The following is a 15,862-nucleotide window of genomic DNA, read 5'->3' on the forward strand; positions in this document are numbered from 1 at the left end:
ATGTGCTCCCGCGGGTCCTGCCACGACTATGAGTCCTCCTGCCACGGATCCCGGTCTTCCTGCCATGACTCGGGACCTTCCTGCCATTACACCATCCAGAGGCAGCCTGTGCAGAAGTACACCTACGTGACACCCTGCTGCCCCCCCGTGCAGCCCTATTGCCCCCCCGTGCAGCCCTATTGCCCCCCCATGCAGCGCTACTGCCCCCCGGTCCCCTACTGCCCCCAGTACAGCAAGAACATCTGCAAGCTGCCGCCGACATGCCCCAAGTACTAGCCACAGGATCGGGCCCCGGCACCTGAACCCGCCGGCTCGCTCCTCCCTTGGATGTTGTGGCCATGGATCGTCTCATCCCTACTGAAATCCCTGGGTCTCTGCCATGTGCCTCACCACTGGTCTGGATGAAGTGTTCTCCTAATTATCATTCAAGGTGTCATTCTTTCTAATTATTCAGGAAATGTCCTTTCTAATTATTCAGTGTATAATTACTGTTGGGAATCTTTCTATGCCATGCACTTTTATTTCAGACTCATCTGGGTGTGGGAAATAAATCTTACAATTCATGAGACCCGCATTGTCTTGCAGTTTCTTTATTCACTTTTTCCTTTAGACTTTTTTTTTTTCTGGATTCTTCAGTCAAATTTCCTCGTATTCTCAAAGTTGGTGGCCAATAACAACAATTCCCATGTTCATTTGGGCAGAAAACAGACACATTAGGAGAGGAAAAAGTTCTCAACTACCAAAAATCTACATGGACCTAAAGGCTGAGCAGAACAAAGTTTCCCCTGTTTACACTAGATGATGAGCTGGTCTACACAGATTTTTTGCCCCATCGTTTTGAAAACAATGAGATCAAAGACGATTGAATGCAAACTCTTTTGTTTTGGAGACAAGCATAGCTCTTTAAATGGAAGAGGAATAAGTAGTTCACAGTTGCTAATATTCTTACTCAATGCATGCAATAATTTATTCCAAGCTCAACTTCAGAACCTGGGCGTAGAAATATTTTCAAATACCTTAATGCCTCTGAGACTCTGGCAACAGAAGTCACAAACTTCTTTTTCATATTGCAGTGTTGTTTGTCACTAGTATATAGTTTAGAGCAGAGAAATGGGTTAGCCCAGAGAAGGTCCATCTCATGTAAGACTCGTGCACTTGCACAGCACAGGTCTGAACACCACAATATGTTATTATGGAGAGCTCATAAACCAAACACTACTGAATATGATGGAGCAAGTATCAACCCCCACATTGCTCCAAAAATGACATTTCATCATGGTAGATTGGGCTTCCCTTATGCAATCCCCTAAAAGAACTGCAAGTGATGGATGATAACTCTTTAGAGTTTGTGTTTTCCTTAGCAGCATCTTTAGCAGGATCCTGGAGTTTGTGTTTTCCTTAGCATCTGAATTTGAAAGATTCAGAAACACTTTTTTGAGTGGGTGTAATGCAGGACACCTCAGCTTTGGAAGGCTATTGAGGAGTGAGTTAGAAAGACTTTGGAGGAACGTTGGTGTGATGCTCCAAGCCAAAGCATGGAGGAAAGGAGAACCGTCGCACAAAGCAGGGTCTTCACCCACTGGGCAGTTGCAGCCCTTCTTGGTTTTGGACCCACAAACTGAGTCACAAAATGTCCTTGAGGAATTTGTGCAGTCTTCCCTAGATGACCTTTAAAGCTCCCTTCCAACGCAAACTATTCTACGATTCTACGGTTTCCTTGCTACACAAAGCTCACCACAAGCATTATATCACCTCTAGCCTGAAGAAAAGCTGTAGGACACCCATACTTTAGAGAGAACTCCTCGTTAGCAGTTAGTGAATTACGCTAATGGGTAACTTTTCCAGAGTTGATGAGTTAGGGTTTCATTCTCTTATGCTTCAAAGGCTGAGTCAAAGAGGATTATAAATCCGTCTTTAGTGCCCATAATTTCGCCACTAGTGACAGAACCAAACATTTGCTCAAACTTCAGCTCAAATGATCCCTTTCTCTGAATCCTTTGCTTTCCAGACATCTCCGCAGGTGAGATCAGGTGGGAAAAGTATAAGAAATCAGTGAATGGGAAGAGAAACCAAGGAACAGGAAAACTTAACATACTTATACCATGTACAGAGCTCATCGCCAGAGATTTTTCTCTGATTTTAAGTACTGAATAACCTTTAATACATGTGGAACAATCTGATGGGGGCAGCCAAGTCATCTGACAAGTCAAGGAACATGTGAAGAATCAGAAATATTTTATTTTTTGCCAAACTGAAGAGATCACGCCAGACTTCCCATCATCGTGCCATGCCCATGAGTTGCAGCCGGTAATCCCATTTCCTTTTGGCATTCAACAACATGTAAATTAAAATCCTGAGCTGTCACCTGCATAAAACGGTAGGCCTACCCCAGGAGTCAGCATTTCTGAGACGTAAAGGCCTTTCTGTCACTGATGCAATCCCAGATTCCCATTGGCAAGCTAATTAACACCTATGAGATTAGTGTCAGTCTCCAGGAAATGGGAGAGAAATGCCTTCCAAAATCCTTATAGGAAATGCATTAGGAATTACATATGGGGCAAAACACAATGCGTCAAAGAGGAAACGCTAAAGATAGGATAGCGCAAACATCTGTGGGATTGAGTGCGGAAATAATTAAATTGTCATTGCAAACAGGTGCCTCATATCCGAGATAACCTTTTGGAACCATATAAAAGATCACTGAGCCCAGTCCTCCTCAGATGCTCGCCTCCACTTCCATACACTTCTCCCTGTAGCTGAAGAGGTAAGACCTATTTTACTATTTCTGTTCCTGCTGAGAGAGAATAAACCTCCACTAGAAGTTTATATGGACCTCCTGGGAGCTGGGACTTAGCTAAACACCTTCTGCTTGCACCCTTGAAGTGTTCTGAGGCAGGCACAGGGAATGGCAGATGGAGGGCCAGGGATTGCTGGGGAAGGTGCAGCAAAGGTACACGAAGGGATCCTTGAGCTCCATGAGCTGTTTCCCAAGGGAGATGGGGTTTGGGAGTGGCTCACGGTGCTCATTGCATCGGCTTGCAGGGACTTAGCTTCGACAGCAGCTGCCAGAGCAAGCCTCGCAGATTAGGCAGGGTCGAGGGTGCATTCAGTCTGGATTAGGTAGGCAAAAAGACAGAGAGAAACAGTTTGCTGGGGATCTCAAGAAAAATATTATTTTAAAAAAAGGGAGAGGGAATATAAGAAGTGAATCTGGGGCTCTTCTCACCATGTTTCTCTCTTGCTCCTGACAGCTTTGCCGATACTCCATAAAGATGTGCTCCCGCGGGTCCTGCCACGACTACGAGTCCTCCTGCCACGGATCCCGATCTTCCTGCCACGAATCCCGCTCCTGCCACGACTCGAAACCCTCCTGCCATTACACCATCCAGAGGCAGCCTGTGCAGAAGTACACCTACGTGCAGCCCTATTGCCCCCCGGTGCAGCGCTATTGCCCCCCCGTGCAGCCCTATTGCCCCCCCGTGCAGCGCTACTGCCCCCCGGTCCCCTACTGCCCCCAGTACAGCAAGAACATCTGCAAGCTGCCGCCGACATGCCCCAAGTACTAGCCACAGGATCGGGCCCCGGCACCTGGACCCGCCGGCTCGCTCCTCACCCGCAGCCTCGAGTTCGTCTCCTTGCTCATCGCTTGCCAGCCCGGCCGCTTCTCTGCAAGCAAACGCTCTTCAAACGGTTGGACGGTAGCGTGGTATCGGGATGAAGTCTCTGGGTTTACTGAGTTTTGAGCTGTTCATCTTCTTTCTGCCAATACAAAGCACACTGTCCGTTGGGGACAGTGTCTTGCTTGCTTTGTTGCTTCGTTCTCTGGCAAGACAATAAAAATTATATTTCCAGCCTACCTAGCAGTTCTGGATGCTTTTAGTCACCGCTCCGTCATATCTGCTTGTCTGGAGGCATCTGTTTTTTCTCTCGCGGTTTTAGAGCCACGCTTTAATCACTGGTGAAAATAGCTGAAGTAGGAGGAAAACCAAGGAAACATGAAAGTCAAGGAAAATGCCCGTGGCGCCCGCCAGTGATGCCAGGAGCACTGCACCGCACGCAGAGGGCTAGGAGAAACACATCGGGTTAATTCTTGGTGAAACCAAATATTTGCACTGAGCTCAGCAGATGCAATGGGGGTTTCAGAGTTGCAGCCGGGCGCCTGGCCTGCACGTTCGTGTTTTTACCACAGACATGATCTTTAAAAGCCGCTGCTATATTTGGAAACAAAACAAAGCAAATCCTGCAGGGTTTGGAACCTGCCTTGGAACACCGTCAATTAAACAATTTCTGCAGCGTAAAATGAGAGAAGGTTTCCCCAACGTGATTCATCCATTCCAGGGCAGGCATGGGAAACAGGTTGAATGAGCTGGGCACTGCAAGCACCCAGCAAATGACCGGTTTGTATATAAGTAATTGGAATTAGTTATTTATAGGTTATGGAGAAAATTGTCATTATAGAGGAACAGCCTGCTAAAAAGGAAAAGTTGCAAACGGGATGCAGAGAGCAATTAATTACTCAGCTGCATTCGAGTTGTCGCCATTGCTAAGAGATGGCTCATTTTCACGCGACCCTTGGCAGCTACATTAAAAACTCTGTTCCTTATTCGTTCTTCACCTCTCTGCAGCTGGGTATTGAGTCAGTAAGGCTTTCTGTCTACAGGAGCAGTTTTGCCTTCAAGTACATATGTTCACTTTCCCCTGCTGCCCCAGGCCTCCAACTTTCTATTCTGTGACTAATCACAGCACATTTTATTTCCTCTTCCTTTTCCAAGCCCCACAAAAGGCACAAAGCCTCTGAACTGCTTCCGCTTTCTGCTGTGCTCAAGCTTGCAGTTCCCATTCACTTGAGGATGAGAAACAGCAGCAATAATGAGGAAACAAGAGCAAAGCTTGCTCCTCTCCTCTCCTCTCCTCTCCTCTCCTCTCCTCTCCTCTCCTCTCCTCTCCTCTCCTCTCCTCTCCTCTCCTCTCCTCTCCTCTCCTCTCCTCTCCTCTCCTCTCCTCTCCTCTCCTCTCCTCTCCTCTCCTCTCCTCTCCTCTCCTCTCCTCTCCTCTATTCTATTCTATTCTATTCTATTCTATTCTATTCTATTCTATTCTATTCTATTCTATTCTATACTAAGCTTTTGTCATCCCTGGAGAGGTTCAACACCTGGAACATCAGGAATCAAAGCCTTTATGAATGCTTTACCTTGTTAGAACATTTTTGTAACAAATCAGAGACCATAGACATTTGGCAAGAAAAGTCTTCTATACCTAACGCTCTAGATAGCTTAGAGGAACATTTTTGCTCCGCCGAGTATGTGTTAAATAATGTAACAGCGGATTTCCACAACCAGGATAAACCATGAGCAAATCCCTAAGGATTAATGAGGAGGAATTTGCTTTAGCTGTTTCGCAGCGAGGATTGCTTCATTGCATCTGTAATTCTCAAATGCAAACAGAGTGGTATTGCTCTGGGTGTCTTACAGAGCCTGCCAAGCTAATACACTCAACCTGAAATTTAATTGGGATCTTTTTTTGGATCTAATTGGAATCTTTCAGAACAGAGGTGGCAGTTCTTTAAGGACGTTTTCCATGGGGCACAAGAGCTATTTATCTCTAGGTGTAAGAAATCAGGAAAGGAAGGCAAAAAAACAGTATGGCTGAGTCAAAACCTGCTGGTTGAACTAAGGGGCAAGAAGGAAACGCACAGGCAGGGGAAGCAGGGACTGGGATCCTGGGATGAGTACAGGGACGCTGCCCGGTTGCGTAGGGATGGGGTCGAGAGGGCCAAGGCGCGGCTGGAACTGAACTTGGCAAGGGATGCAAAGAATGATATGAAGGGCTTCTACAGGTATGTTAGGCAGAAAAGGAAGGTCAAAGAAAGCGTACCCCCCTTGATGAGCAAGACTGACAGATTGGAGGCTGAGGTACTCAGTTACTACTTTGTTTCAGACTTCACAGGCACTCTTTCTTCCCACAACTCTCAAGGGAATGGCCTGCAAGACGGAGACTGGAGGAGCAACGTCCCTCCCACTGTAAGAGAAGATCAGGTTCAAGACCACCTGAGGAACCTGAACATACACATGTCTATGGGACCTGATGAGATGCATCCCAGAGTCCTGAGGCAACTGGCTGATGTAGTTGCCACGCCACTCTCCATGATACTTGAAACATCCTGGCAGTCAGGTGAAGTCCCCAGAGACTGGAAAAAAAGAAACATTGCACCCATTTTTAAAAAGGGTAGAAAGGAGGACCCTGGGAACTACCAATCTGTCAGCCTCACCTCTGTGCCTGGGAAGATCGTGGAACAGATCCTCGTAGAAGCTCTACTAAGGCACGTGGAGGACAGGGAGGTGATTCAAGACAGTCAGCATGGCTTCACCAAGGGCAAGTCCTGCCTGACAAACCTAGTGGCCTTCTATGATGGAGTGACTACACCAATGGACAAGGGAAGAGCTACAGCTGTCATCTATCTGGACTTCTGCAAGGCCTTTGACACGGTCCCCCACAACATACTTCTCTCTAAATTGCTGAGATATGGATTCAATGGGTGGACTGTTGGGTGGATGAGGAATTGGTTGGATGGTCACATCCAGAGGGTAGTGGTCAATGGCTCAGTGTCCAGATGGAGATTGGTGATGGGCGGTGTCCCTCAGGGGTCCGTTGTTTAATATCTTCACGAATGACATAGACAGTGGGATCAAGGGCACCCTCAGCAAGTTCACAGATGACATCAAGCTGAGTGGTGCCGTTGACATGCCTGAGGGATGGGGTGCCATCCAGAGGGGCATGGACAAGCTCGAGGAATGGGGCCAGTGAACCTCATGAGCTTCAACAAGGCCAAGTGCAGGATTCTGCACCTGGGTCGGGGCAACTCCCAGTATCCGTACAGGCTGGGGGGTGAAGGGATGGAGAGCAGCCCTGCCAAGAAAGGTTTGGGGTACTGGTGGATGAAAAGCTGGGCATGAGCAGGCAACGTGTGCTGGCAGCCCAGGAGGCCAATCGTAGCCTGGGCTGCATCGAAAGCAGCGTGGCCAGCAGGTCAAGAGAGGGGATTCTGCCCCTCTACTCCACTCTGGTGAGACCCCAGCTGGAGTCCTGTGTCCAGCTCTGGAGCCCTTATCACAAGAAAGACATGGACGTGTTGGAGCAGGTCCAGAGGAGAGCCACAAAAAAATCAGAGGGCTGGAACACCTCTCCTATGAAGACAGACTGGGAGAGTTTGGTTTCTTCAGCCTGGAGAAGAGAAGGCTTCAGGGAGACCTTATTGCAGCTGCCAGGACTGCCTACACCCCCTTCAACATCTAGTTGAAGATGTCCTTGCTTATGGGAGGGGGATTGGACTAGATGACCTTGAAAGGTCCCTTCCAACACAAGCCATTCTGTGATTTTATGATTCTATGATGATTTTGTAAAACTCTTCCTGTAAAGTTGTTTGTGGGTCTCCAGGTTGCCCATGGATCTGTCTCTCCTGACTTTAGACATTTCTGAAGCGCTCATCCAGCTCTACCAGTAACAGTGGGGGTTTTTGACTCAGAGGGGACACTGGATGAAGCAGTGCACCAGATCTGTACAAAGTCACGCAAAAAACTGTCTCATTTTGTTCAACATCTCTTTGCTCAGGGTCCCCCATGTTACCTAATGTTGGGGTCTCCTGTCATTTCTCTGCAGGCTCAGAAATCCTCTCCTGGCCATCTCACAGGCTGCCATGAGCCTCCTTTGTTGCTAGCTGAAGTGCAGGTACTCCTCTGGTGTACATCTCTATCATTAATTAGATTATAATGTGTGTCAGTGACCTAGTCTAACCGGGTCATTAGCATGAAGCCAAACTCAACAGGAAATTAAGCCTGTGTTTTAGCGGGCAAGAACATGGACCTTAGAAAGAGCTTGCCTGGAAAAGTGGTGACTTTATGGTCCTTTGAATTCACCAAAGCAAGACTGGGTAGCTTTCTAAAAGCTGGGATGTAGCCAAGTAAAAACAGTAGCTACCAGAAGAAACTGGGTGGAAACAGAAGCTTTATGCCACCAAAAGTCAAACTGAAGTTTCACGCTGACTTATCCTGTACTCGGCATCTGTGATCTGGCCCACACGGTGTTTCTATATAAACAGAAACAGCCTGAATCTTACCTCCTTCACCTCAGGAGAAATCGGGATTACCTCCAGTGAAGCTGTATGCCATAGGGGAGGGTGGTCAAGTGTCCTCCAGTGCTCTGCTCCCACAGATCACAGCCCCACAGCAGCAGGAGCAGCCCTCCTCCTCAGGATGATCTCAGACGTGAAACATTTAATCACGTCAGTCACGATCCTGGGTCCCGTGAATTCCCTCTGACCGGAGAGAGATAATTTTTTAAAAAGACGTAGTTTAATTTGAAATCCTAAAGATGCTCAGGGCATCACGTGGGGCCTTCAGGCTTTCGTAAAAAATAAATATTAACACCATTAATGAATAATTGCAACATGATCATTAACATCAGCACTAATGACTGCCAATGGATGACTGGGAACTGAGCATAGAGTTATTCCAAAAATAACATCCGTAGGTGGATCTTTCATTACTTGAGGGCATACTAGAACTTAAAAAAAATGGAATAGGAATTTCGCAGATCAAGTTATGCTAGGCAGCAACAGGATGTAAAACTTCCAGAAAAGTTTTGTGTTTTGCTTTTATTTAAAGATGTCAAAAAGGAATTGGAAATATGGACTCCAATTTGACCCAAACTCCATTCCAAATTTCCATGATGAATTTGCACAGTCCTTTGCACCTAAAATTTCTGATATTGGCATGGCCAAGGGCATGCATTTTCCAAAGCATGGATGGGATGAGGCAACAAGGGATGAGAAGTTCTGTATTTGCCCTTCTGATGACCAGAGACCCCAAAGAAAAATACCGGGTGCCACCATTTCTGCACTCAAAAACAAAACATGGAGCCATGGAATTACACTTGCTGGAATTCTACTTAAAAAAATCATATCCAGCAGCGACTGACGTCCAGAAGGCCTCTGCATGCCTCTGGAATCCACTGCTCCTCAATCTTAATTATTATTTTTATGTTAATTAAGCACTCGCTAGCCCTGAACAAACCACCTAGCATCTCAATGTAACAGCGTTACTATATGCAAAATGAGCAGAAACATACCTTTTAAGCCGTTCACAAGCATCACACAAGAATTAACTTGACATTAAAAAATTGTAAAAAATTTACAGAACAAATTGATAATAACCCAAAATTGAAGGGTTGGTCAAAAACAATGAGGCAAAGACTGAATAGATGAAGGCACATTCAACAAATAAGTATAGGCTTAGTGCGTAAATCACGAATTGCTGTGGGGTACCTCATTTCCGGCAGGACAATTTCGAGCTAAATAAAAGGCGTCCCCGTCCCTTTGCTCCTCACTCAACTGCACCACTCAGCACGGTAAGTGTTACCTACTAGCAGTGTTCCTGGACAGCAATGGTGCTCATTTGGTTTTGGTCAAGAAATGAATTGAATTGTGTCTTTATATCTGGTCTTTGTAGGGTATTGGACCAGACGACCTTTAAAGGTCCCTTCCAACCCAAACTATTCTGTGATTCTATGTTCTACAGCTCTCTGAAATCCAGGTTTTCCTAGCCTGTTGGTCTATTGCTTATTGCAAAAGACAGTTGGTAGAGAGAACCCAGTGGAAAATAAGCTTCTTGGGTTGGAAATTCAGGGAGTGATCTTCATGGTTGAGCACAGGAAAGTTAGTTCCCAGGATAGTTCAAAAGATGCACAAATACTGCTGGGGTAGTGACAGGTGGCTTGATTTCTGTAAGGACCCTTTTTTGCAACGCAAAACAAATAAATAGGAAGCAGTGTGTGATGTGGCTAGCACCCATGGGCCTAGACAGCAGCATTCCTATGCCAAAATAAAACACATCTATATACTTGGAAAGATGGGTTGTATCTGAAAGCGTGTTCTGTTTCAGATCCTCGCTCCTTCCAGCTTTGACTACACTACAAACAACATGTGCTCCAGCGGATGTTGCTCTACCGGATGCTGCTCCATCGTGAAGAGCAAAACCGTGTGCTGCAGCCAGCCGTGCCAGAAGACCATCTGCTGCGACCCATGCCAGAAGACCATCTGCTGCGACCCGTGCCAGAAGACCATCTGCTGCAGCCCATGCCAGCAGTCCTGCTGCTGCGACCCGTGCCAGAAGCCCTGCTGTGACCCGTGCCAGCAGTCCTGCTGCGACCCGTGCCAGAAGCCCTGCTGTGACCCGTGCCAGCAGTCCTGCTGCGACCCGTGCCAGAAGCCCTGCTGTGACCCGTGCCAGCAGTCCTGCTGCGACCCATGCCAGAAGCCCTGCTGTGACCCGTGCCAGCAGTCCATCTGCTGTGACCCATGCCAGAAGCCCTGCTGTGACCCGTGCCAGCAGTCCTGCTGCGACCCATGCCAGAAGCCCTGCTGTGACTCATGCCAGCAGTCCTGCTGTGACCCGTGCCAGAAGCCCTGCTGTGACCCGTGCCAGCAGTCCATCTGCTGTGATCCCTGCCAGAGACCCTGCTGTGACCCATGCCAGCAGTCTTGCTGCTGTGACCCATGCCAGAGACCCTGCTGCGATCCATGCCAGAGATCCTGCTGTGACCCATGCCAGAGACCCTGCTGCGACCCATGCCAGAGACCCTGCTGCGACCCCTGCCAGCAGTCCTGCTGTGACCCATGCCAGAAGCCCTGCTGCGACCCATGCCAGCAGTCCTGCTGTGACCCGTGCCAGAAGCCCTGCTGTGACCCGTGCCAGCAGTCCTGCTGCGATCCATGCCAGCAGTCCTGCTGTGACCCATGCCAGAAGCCCTGCTGTGACCCGTGCCAGCAGTCCTGCTGCGACCCCTGCCAGCAGTCCTGCTGTGACCCATGCCAGAAGCCTTGCTGTGACCCATGCCAGCAGTCCTGTTGTGACCCGTGCCAGAAGCCCTGCTGTGACCCATGCCAGCAGTCCGTCTGCTGTACCAAGGTGTGCCAGAAGTCCTGCTGCTGTGGCCAGCGATGCATGCGACCCTGCTGCTGCTGCGGCTGCTGCCCCTGCTGCTGCTCTGGATGTCTGTCTTGCTGCTCCTACGTGGTGAAGAAGAAGCCCGTTGTGGTGTGTTGCAGCCCCGTGCAATACTGCTCTCCCATGAAGAAGTATTGCATTCCCATCCAGCAGTGCTGCACCTCGATCAAGAAGAGTTGCTGAGCCAACTCTGGGTAGCAAAAGCAGCTCTGCCGGCTCACATCTCTGGTGTGCGACAAGAACAGGCACAAGGAGATGAAAACTTGCTCATTCACTTCTGGCTCACATGATGATGGAGTAAATGCCTAGCAATCATCTTCTTGTTTTCAAACTTCAGCTGTCGTCTTCTTTCTGTCCTTTACTGAATATCTGCAATGCACTTGAATATATCACCCATTGCATAAGGCAAAGAGCTATTAGATATCAGTGTGGCTGTTAATTCTCTTCTTGGTGTGTGGGACTTGGGATACCTTTGTGGTTCATGTGATCATTCTTCATTTTCTCTCTTGACTTGTAGACAATAAAACTTAGCATTAAGCAAAATGCAAAATATCTTGTCTTGTGGTTGTTCTTATATCGCTTTGCTCAGAATGTGTCCTCATTCTGGTCCCATTTTCTGTGCCTTTGTCCAGGCTCCTGCTGGCTACAAACCTTCTCCCATGGCACAGCAGAACATTTAGGAAACAAAGAGCTGCCCAGCCATGCTTCCCATTGGCATAAATTAGGTCATGCCTAAAGACAGCAAGCAGAGCAGTGTGATTCCTTCTTGCACCTACTGATCATCTGCCTCAGCTCAATTTTTACTATAAAACTAAATGGTTAAGTTAAATAAAACTCAAAGGAAACGGACTGAATGAAGCATGCATAATTCCACCATCTGAAAACACAGCACTCCAGAAGATGTATAAGAACTCATCCCTGATACTGGAATAGGTAGTTCAATAGGCAGTGAGAGGAATTCACTACTCACTCAATAGCAGGCACCATCTTCTTCCACTACCATCTTCAAAAATAAAACTTCAGAAAACACGCTAAATGGTTGAATTATTTTTATGCGAGGAGAGATTTTCATATGCGGCGTTCCTGGATTACAAACGCTGGAATGAAACCCAGGTGTTAGCATACAACTTAAAAACCTCATTCCTAAAATAGCATGCACATGAGTCAACAATACCTTTTCTACCTGGCTGCGAATTCCTTTACTATTAAAATTCAGGACTCAGCTCTGAATTGTATGTCTCAGGAAAGTGCCTTGAGCGCTCTCTTGATTGCTTCCCTCAACCAATCCTTCAGAGCATATACAAAGTCTGCATTAGAATATTCTTCTCTACTACATTAAACTCTCCTGAAAAAATTATTCAGGTCTTTAGGAGTTTTTGATTAGTAGGTAAATCAAGTACAATACACTGGCAGAAGGGTATCCTATACCATGCCATACTGTACCACGCCATACCATACTATATCAACGGTGCATTCTGTTAAGAAAATCTTGTGAATATTAATTTCATCATATGCTGGAAAAGCTGCCATGACAGATTCCTCCCTGTTCACAAAGGTACTGCAGCTCTCAAATTCACGTAACCACCATGGAGGTTTATAAAGACATCATGGCATGGCACAGCATGGCACGGCACAGCATGGCACGGCATGGCACGGCACGTAAAAGGGATCTAGTGTAGAAGGTGTTCTTTCTGACCCAACTATACATTAAATGCCAGTATCTCCTCAATATCTGTATAAGACCCTGATTAGCAACAGCATTGCAGGGTTCACATCCATTTCTAAGACAGACATGGACCTGTTGGAGCAGGTCCAGAGGAGGCCACAAAAAAGATCAGGGGGATGGAACACCTCTCCTGTGAGGACAGGCTGACAGTTGGGTTTCTTCAGCCTGGAGAAGAGAAGGCTCCGGAGAGACCTTATTGCAGCTGCCAGCACTGAAAGGGGACCTATAGGAAAGATGGGGACAGGCTTTTTAGCAGGGCCTGTTGCAACAGGGGGAAATGGTTTTAAACTAAAAGAGGGCAGATTCAGACTAGATACAAGGAAGACACTTTTGACAATGAGGGTAGTGAACCATTGGCACAGGTTGCCCAGAGAGGTGGTAGATGCCCCATGCCTGGAGACATTAAAGGTCAGGTTGGACGGGGCTCTGAGCACCCTAATCTAGTTGAAGATGTCCCTGTTCATGGCAGGGGGGTTGGCCTAGATGACTTTTAAAGGTCTTTTCCAACCCAAACCATTCTATGATTCTAACACAGGGATCATCTTGGCCAATATGGCAACAATAAAGCCTGATAAAAAGGCAATGAATTTGTCACTTACTCAGTGGATGACATGTTTGAGGGTTTACACAAAGAGGGCATTACTTCCTGCAGGCACGTATCTGGCTATTGTCGCGTGACCAAAACAATGCTCACCTAGGGACAATTCCAGGAGAGACATCCAGCATTGTAGGAGGTCATGTTCACATCTTGGGAAGAAATTACATGTCCCAGCCACCAGGAATCACCTGCCACCAATCCAGCCTCACATTCACAGTCTGCTAAACATGATGGCAGCCTTTATTTGCCGTGAATAGATGCTGCCTCATCATCTTGGGACTCTCATCTTGTATTGGTGCCCTCCCTCATCAGTTGAAAACTCCATCAACACTTTCTCATGTGGAGCTGTCCTGGCTCTGCACGTGGCCACAGTTCCTTCCCCCATCCCCAAACCTGTTTTGTAATATCTGCCTTGACTCCAACCATCCTTTCCATTCCCTCTTGACTGGTTCAGTCAAGCTTTGTATGCACAGCAGCTTTGGCCTTAGCACACTGCAGCCAAAACAACTCTAAGCAGTTGCTGGAAAAGTCCTGTCAGGTGCCTGAACTCAGAGCATCTGTGAGATACTAGCTGGGGTACCGAGGTACAGGAGAAAGGCATGGAGAAATGCACTCAGGATTGGATTTCCAGTCTTGAACCTACAGTGACACAGAATCAAATTGTTGGTGTGAAACACTCAGATGCGCTCATCACGAATGCCATTAAATACAAGGCATTTACATCTCTCACAGGCCTTAGAAATAATCTCAGAAAATGGAGTGTATGGAAACAACACAGAAAAAAGCTAACATGTCTGCACCACTGCTTTGAAAGTTGCTTAATTTAGACTTAATCCATCCCTTCCATGGAAGAAAATGAAAAACATTCTTAATGGTTTAGAAGAAATAAAAAGCAGTGAGGACAAAGCACCATGGAGGGAGACCCAAGAACAAGACTGAGAAAGGAGAAACTCTTGGGTCTGTACTTTGACCACACAGCCACCTCTCGGAGGCAGGAAAAAAGGATTCGCATTTACCAATAGTTTCCATGGGTCCCCCAAAAGCCCAGCCAAAAGCAGAGGGGACACATGAGCAGTGATATTTCCAAGTTCCAGGCATGGTTCTCCCAGTGTTTCAGCACCCACCTCCCCCAGGCACATTGTTAAGCGTCTCTGTGTCTCAAGGTCATTCCTTGGGAAGTGGATTGGAATACCTTACAGCTACCTCCGGTTCCCATTAATGCAAATTCATTAGAAAATTTACACCTGTTGTTTATATGTATGACTAATTACAGTGCAGAATTGAGGTGGTGAGCAAACAGAAATAAGTAAAGTTTAAATACCGGAAGACACGTGAGAGGCATAGACCAGGTGATACACAGCAAAGTCAGAATTTCCAAAGAATGCCTCATTTCCAGGGGGGTGGCTTTGAAGCACATAAAAGGCTCCCCCTCACAGTGGTCCTCATTCGCTCATCTTGACTTCTCCTCACTTGTCCTCACTGGTCAACAGGGTAAGTCAAAGCTTACTACTTGCCTTTACATTTGCACTCTACCTTACTTCCGTGTGCTTTTCCAGGAAGCCATCCATGATTTCCTGTACTGTCTGGTTTGGGACCAACTTTGAGAGATTGGTTTGGGGATCCACCTGGGTGGCTTCTTTCTGATGGAACCAGTGTTGGACAATATGTCACATGCACCAGTTGCCCATGGAAAAATTTAAAGATCTCAGAGAAAGGCTGTCAGGGGATTCTGGACAGTAGGGACATCCCAAACCAGTTTGGGATGGGCTTTGGGATAATTGTGCTTTAAGCTGCATAAACAACTGGGAAATTCAGGCAGAGAAAAAGAAACTCTCTCTGTTCCTTCCAGCTTTGCCTACCCCACTACCAACAACATGCCCAACGGAGGTTGTGGATGCTGCGGTGGAAGTAACTACTCTGTGTGCTGCTACAGCACCAAGAAGTCGTGCTGCAAGACCCCGGTGTGCTGCCCGCCCATGCAGTGCTGCTGCCCCAGCCCCTGCTGCATGCCCATGCAGTACTGCTGCTACAGCATGAACAACAACAGAGGCTGCTGCGGCAGCCACAGGGGCGGCTGCTGCGGCAGCTAAACCCACCCGGCAGCTGTCGAGCGGGGCTGCGCTGCCTGCTGCTGCCCTCCTGGATCACCCGCCGTTGGATATCTAAACGCTCTTCCTCCTTTGCTTAGAGACTGTAGATCTCCTCTCCTCTTCTTTGCCCGCCTTTAATCACCGAATGCCTGTAACGTGCTTTGAAGTTGCCACCCACTGATCAATGTGATCTTCCTTTGCGAGTGTTACTCCCGCTGTTAATTTTCCTCTTGGTGTGTGGGACATTTAATTCTTTTCACCTCTGTTTTGCTTCAATCTGTCTGAAAAAAAAAAACCAATAAAATCTGTAATTATAACCCTGCAAAACTCCTGGTGGTTGTCTGTTTGCTAGCTGGTGCATCCAGACTGCATCATTACACCTATCGCATTTTCTTTGCATTTTCTTCTGGTGTTGGGATGCCCCTGTCTGTAAGGTGCTAACTGGGGG

The 15,862-nt window shown here is 47.3% G+C and overlaps 3 protein-coding genes across 3 annotated transcripts; all 3 read left to right on the forward strand.

The window, feature by feature from the left end:
* On the forward strand, positions 1 to 276 carry LOC309414115 (uncharacterized protein; the record flags this gene model as incomplete). The annotated part of the gene is made up of 1 exon (XM_082011396.1): positions 1 to 276. One exon carries the CDS (start codon positions 1 to 3, stop codon positions 274 to 276), a length of 276 nt encoding a protein of 91 aa, XP_081867522.1.
* A 2,996-nt stretch (positions 277 to 3,272) lies between these two features.
* Positions 3,273 to 3,566, forward strand: LOC309414159 (uncharacterized protein; the record flags this gene model as incomplete). Its single annotated transcript, XM_082011445.1, has 1 exon — positions 3,273 to 3,566. The coding sequence occupies one exon, from the start codon at positions 3,273 to 3,275 to the stop codon at positions 3,564 to 3,566; it is 294 nt and encodes a 97-aa protein (XP_081867571.1).
* Positions 3,567 to 9,974: 6,408 nt separating this feature from the next.
* LOC309414263 (uncharacterized protein) lies at positions 9,975 to 11,183 on the forward strand (the record flags this gene model as incomplete). The annotated part of the gene is made up of 1 exon (XM_082011560.1): positions 9,975 to 11,183. The coding sequence occupies one exon, from the start codon at positions 9,975 to 9,977 to the stop codon at positions 11,181 to 11,183; it is 1,209 nt and encodes a 402-aa protein (XP_081867686.1).
* Positions 11,184 to 15,862: the final 4,679 nt, after the last annotated feature.

The sequence above is a fragment of the Phaethon aethereus genome (genome assembly GCF_964289735.1).
Source record: "Phaethon aethereus genome assembly, chromosome: 28".
Lineage (NCBI taxonomy): Eukaryota > Metazoa > Chordata > Aves > Phaethontiformes > Phaethontidae > Phaethon > Phaethon aethereus.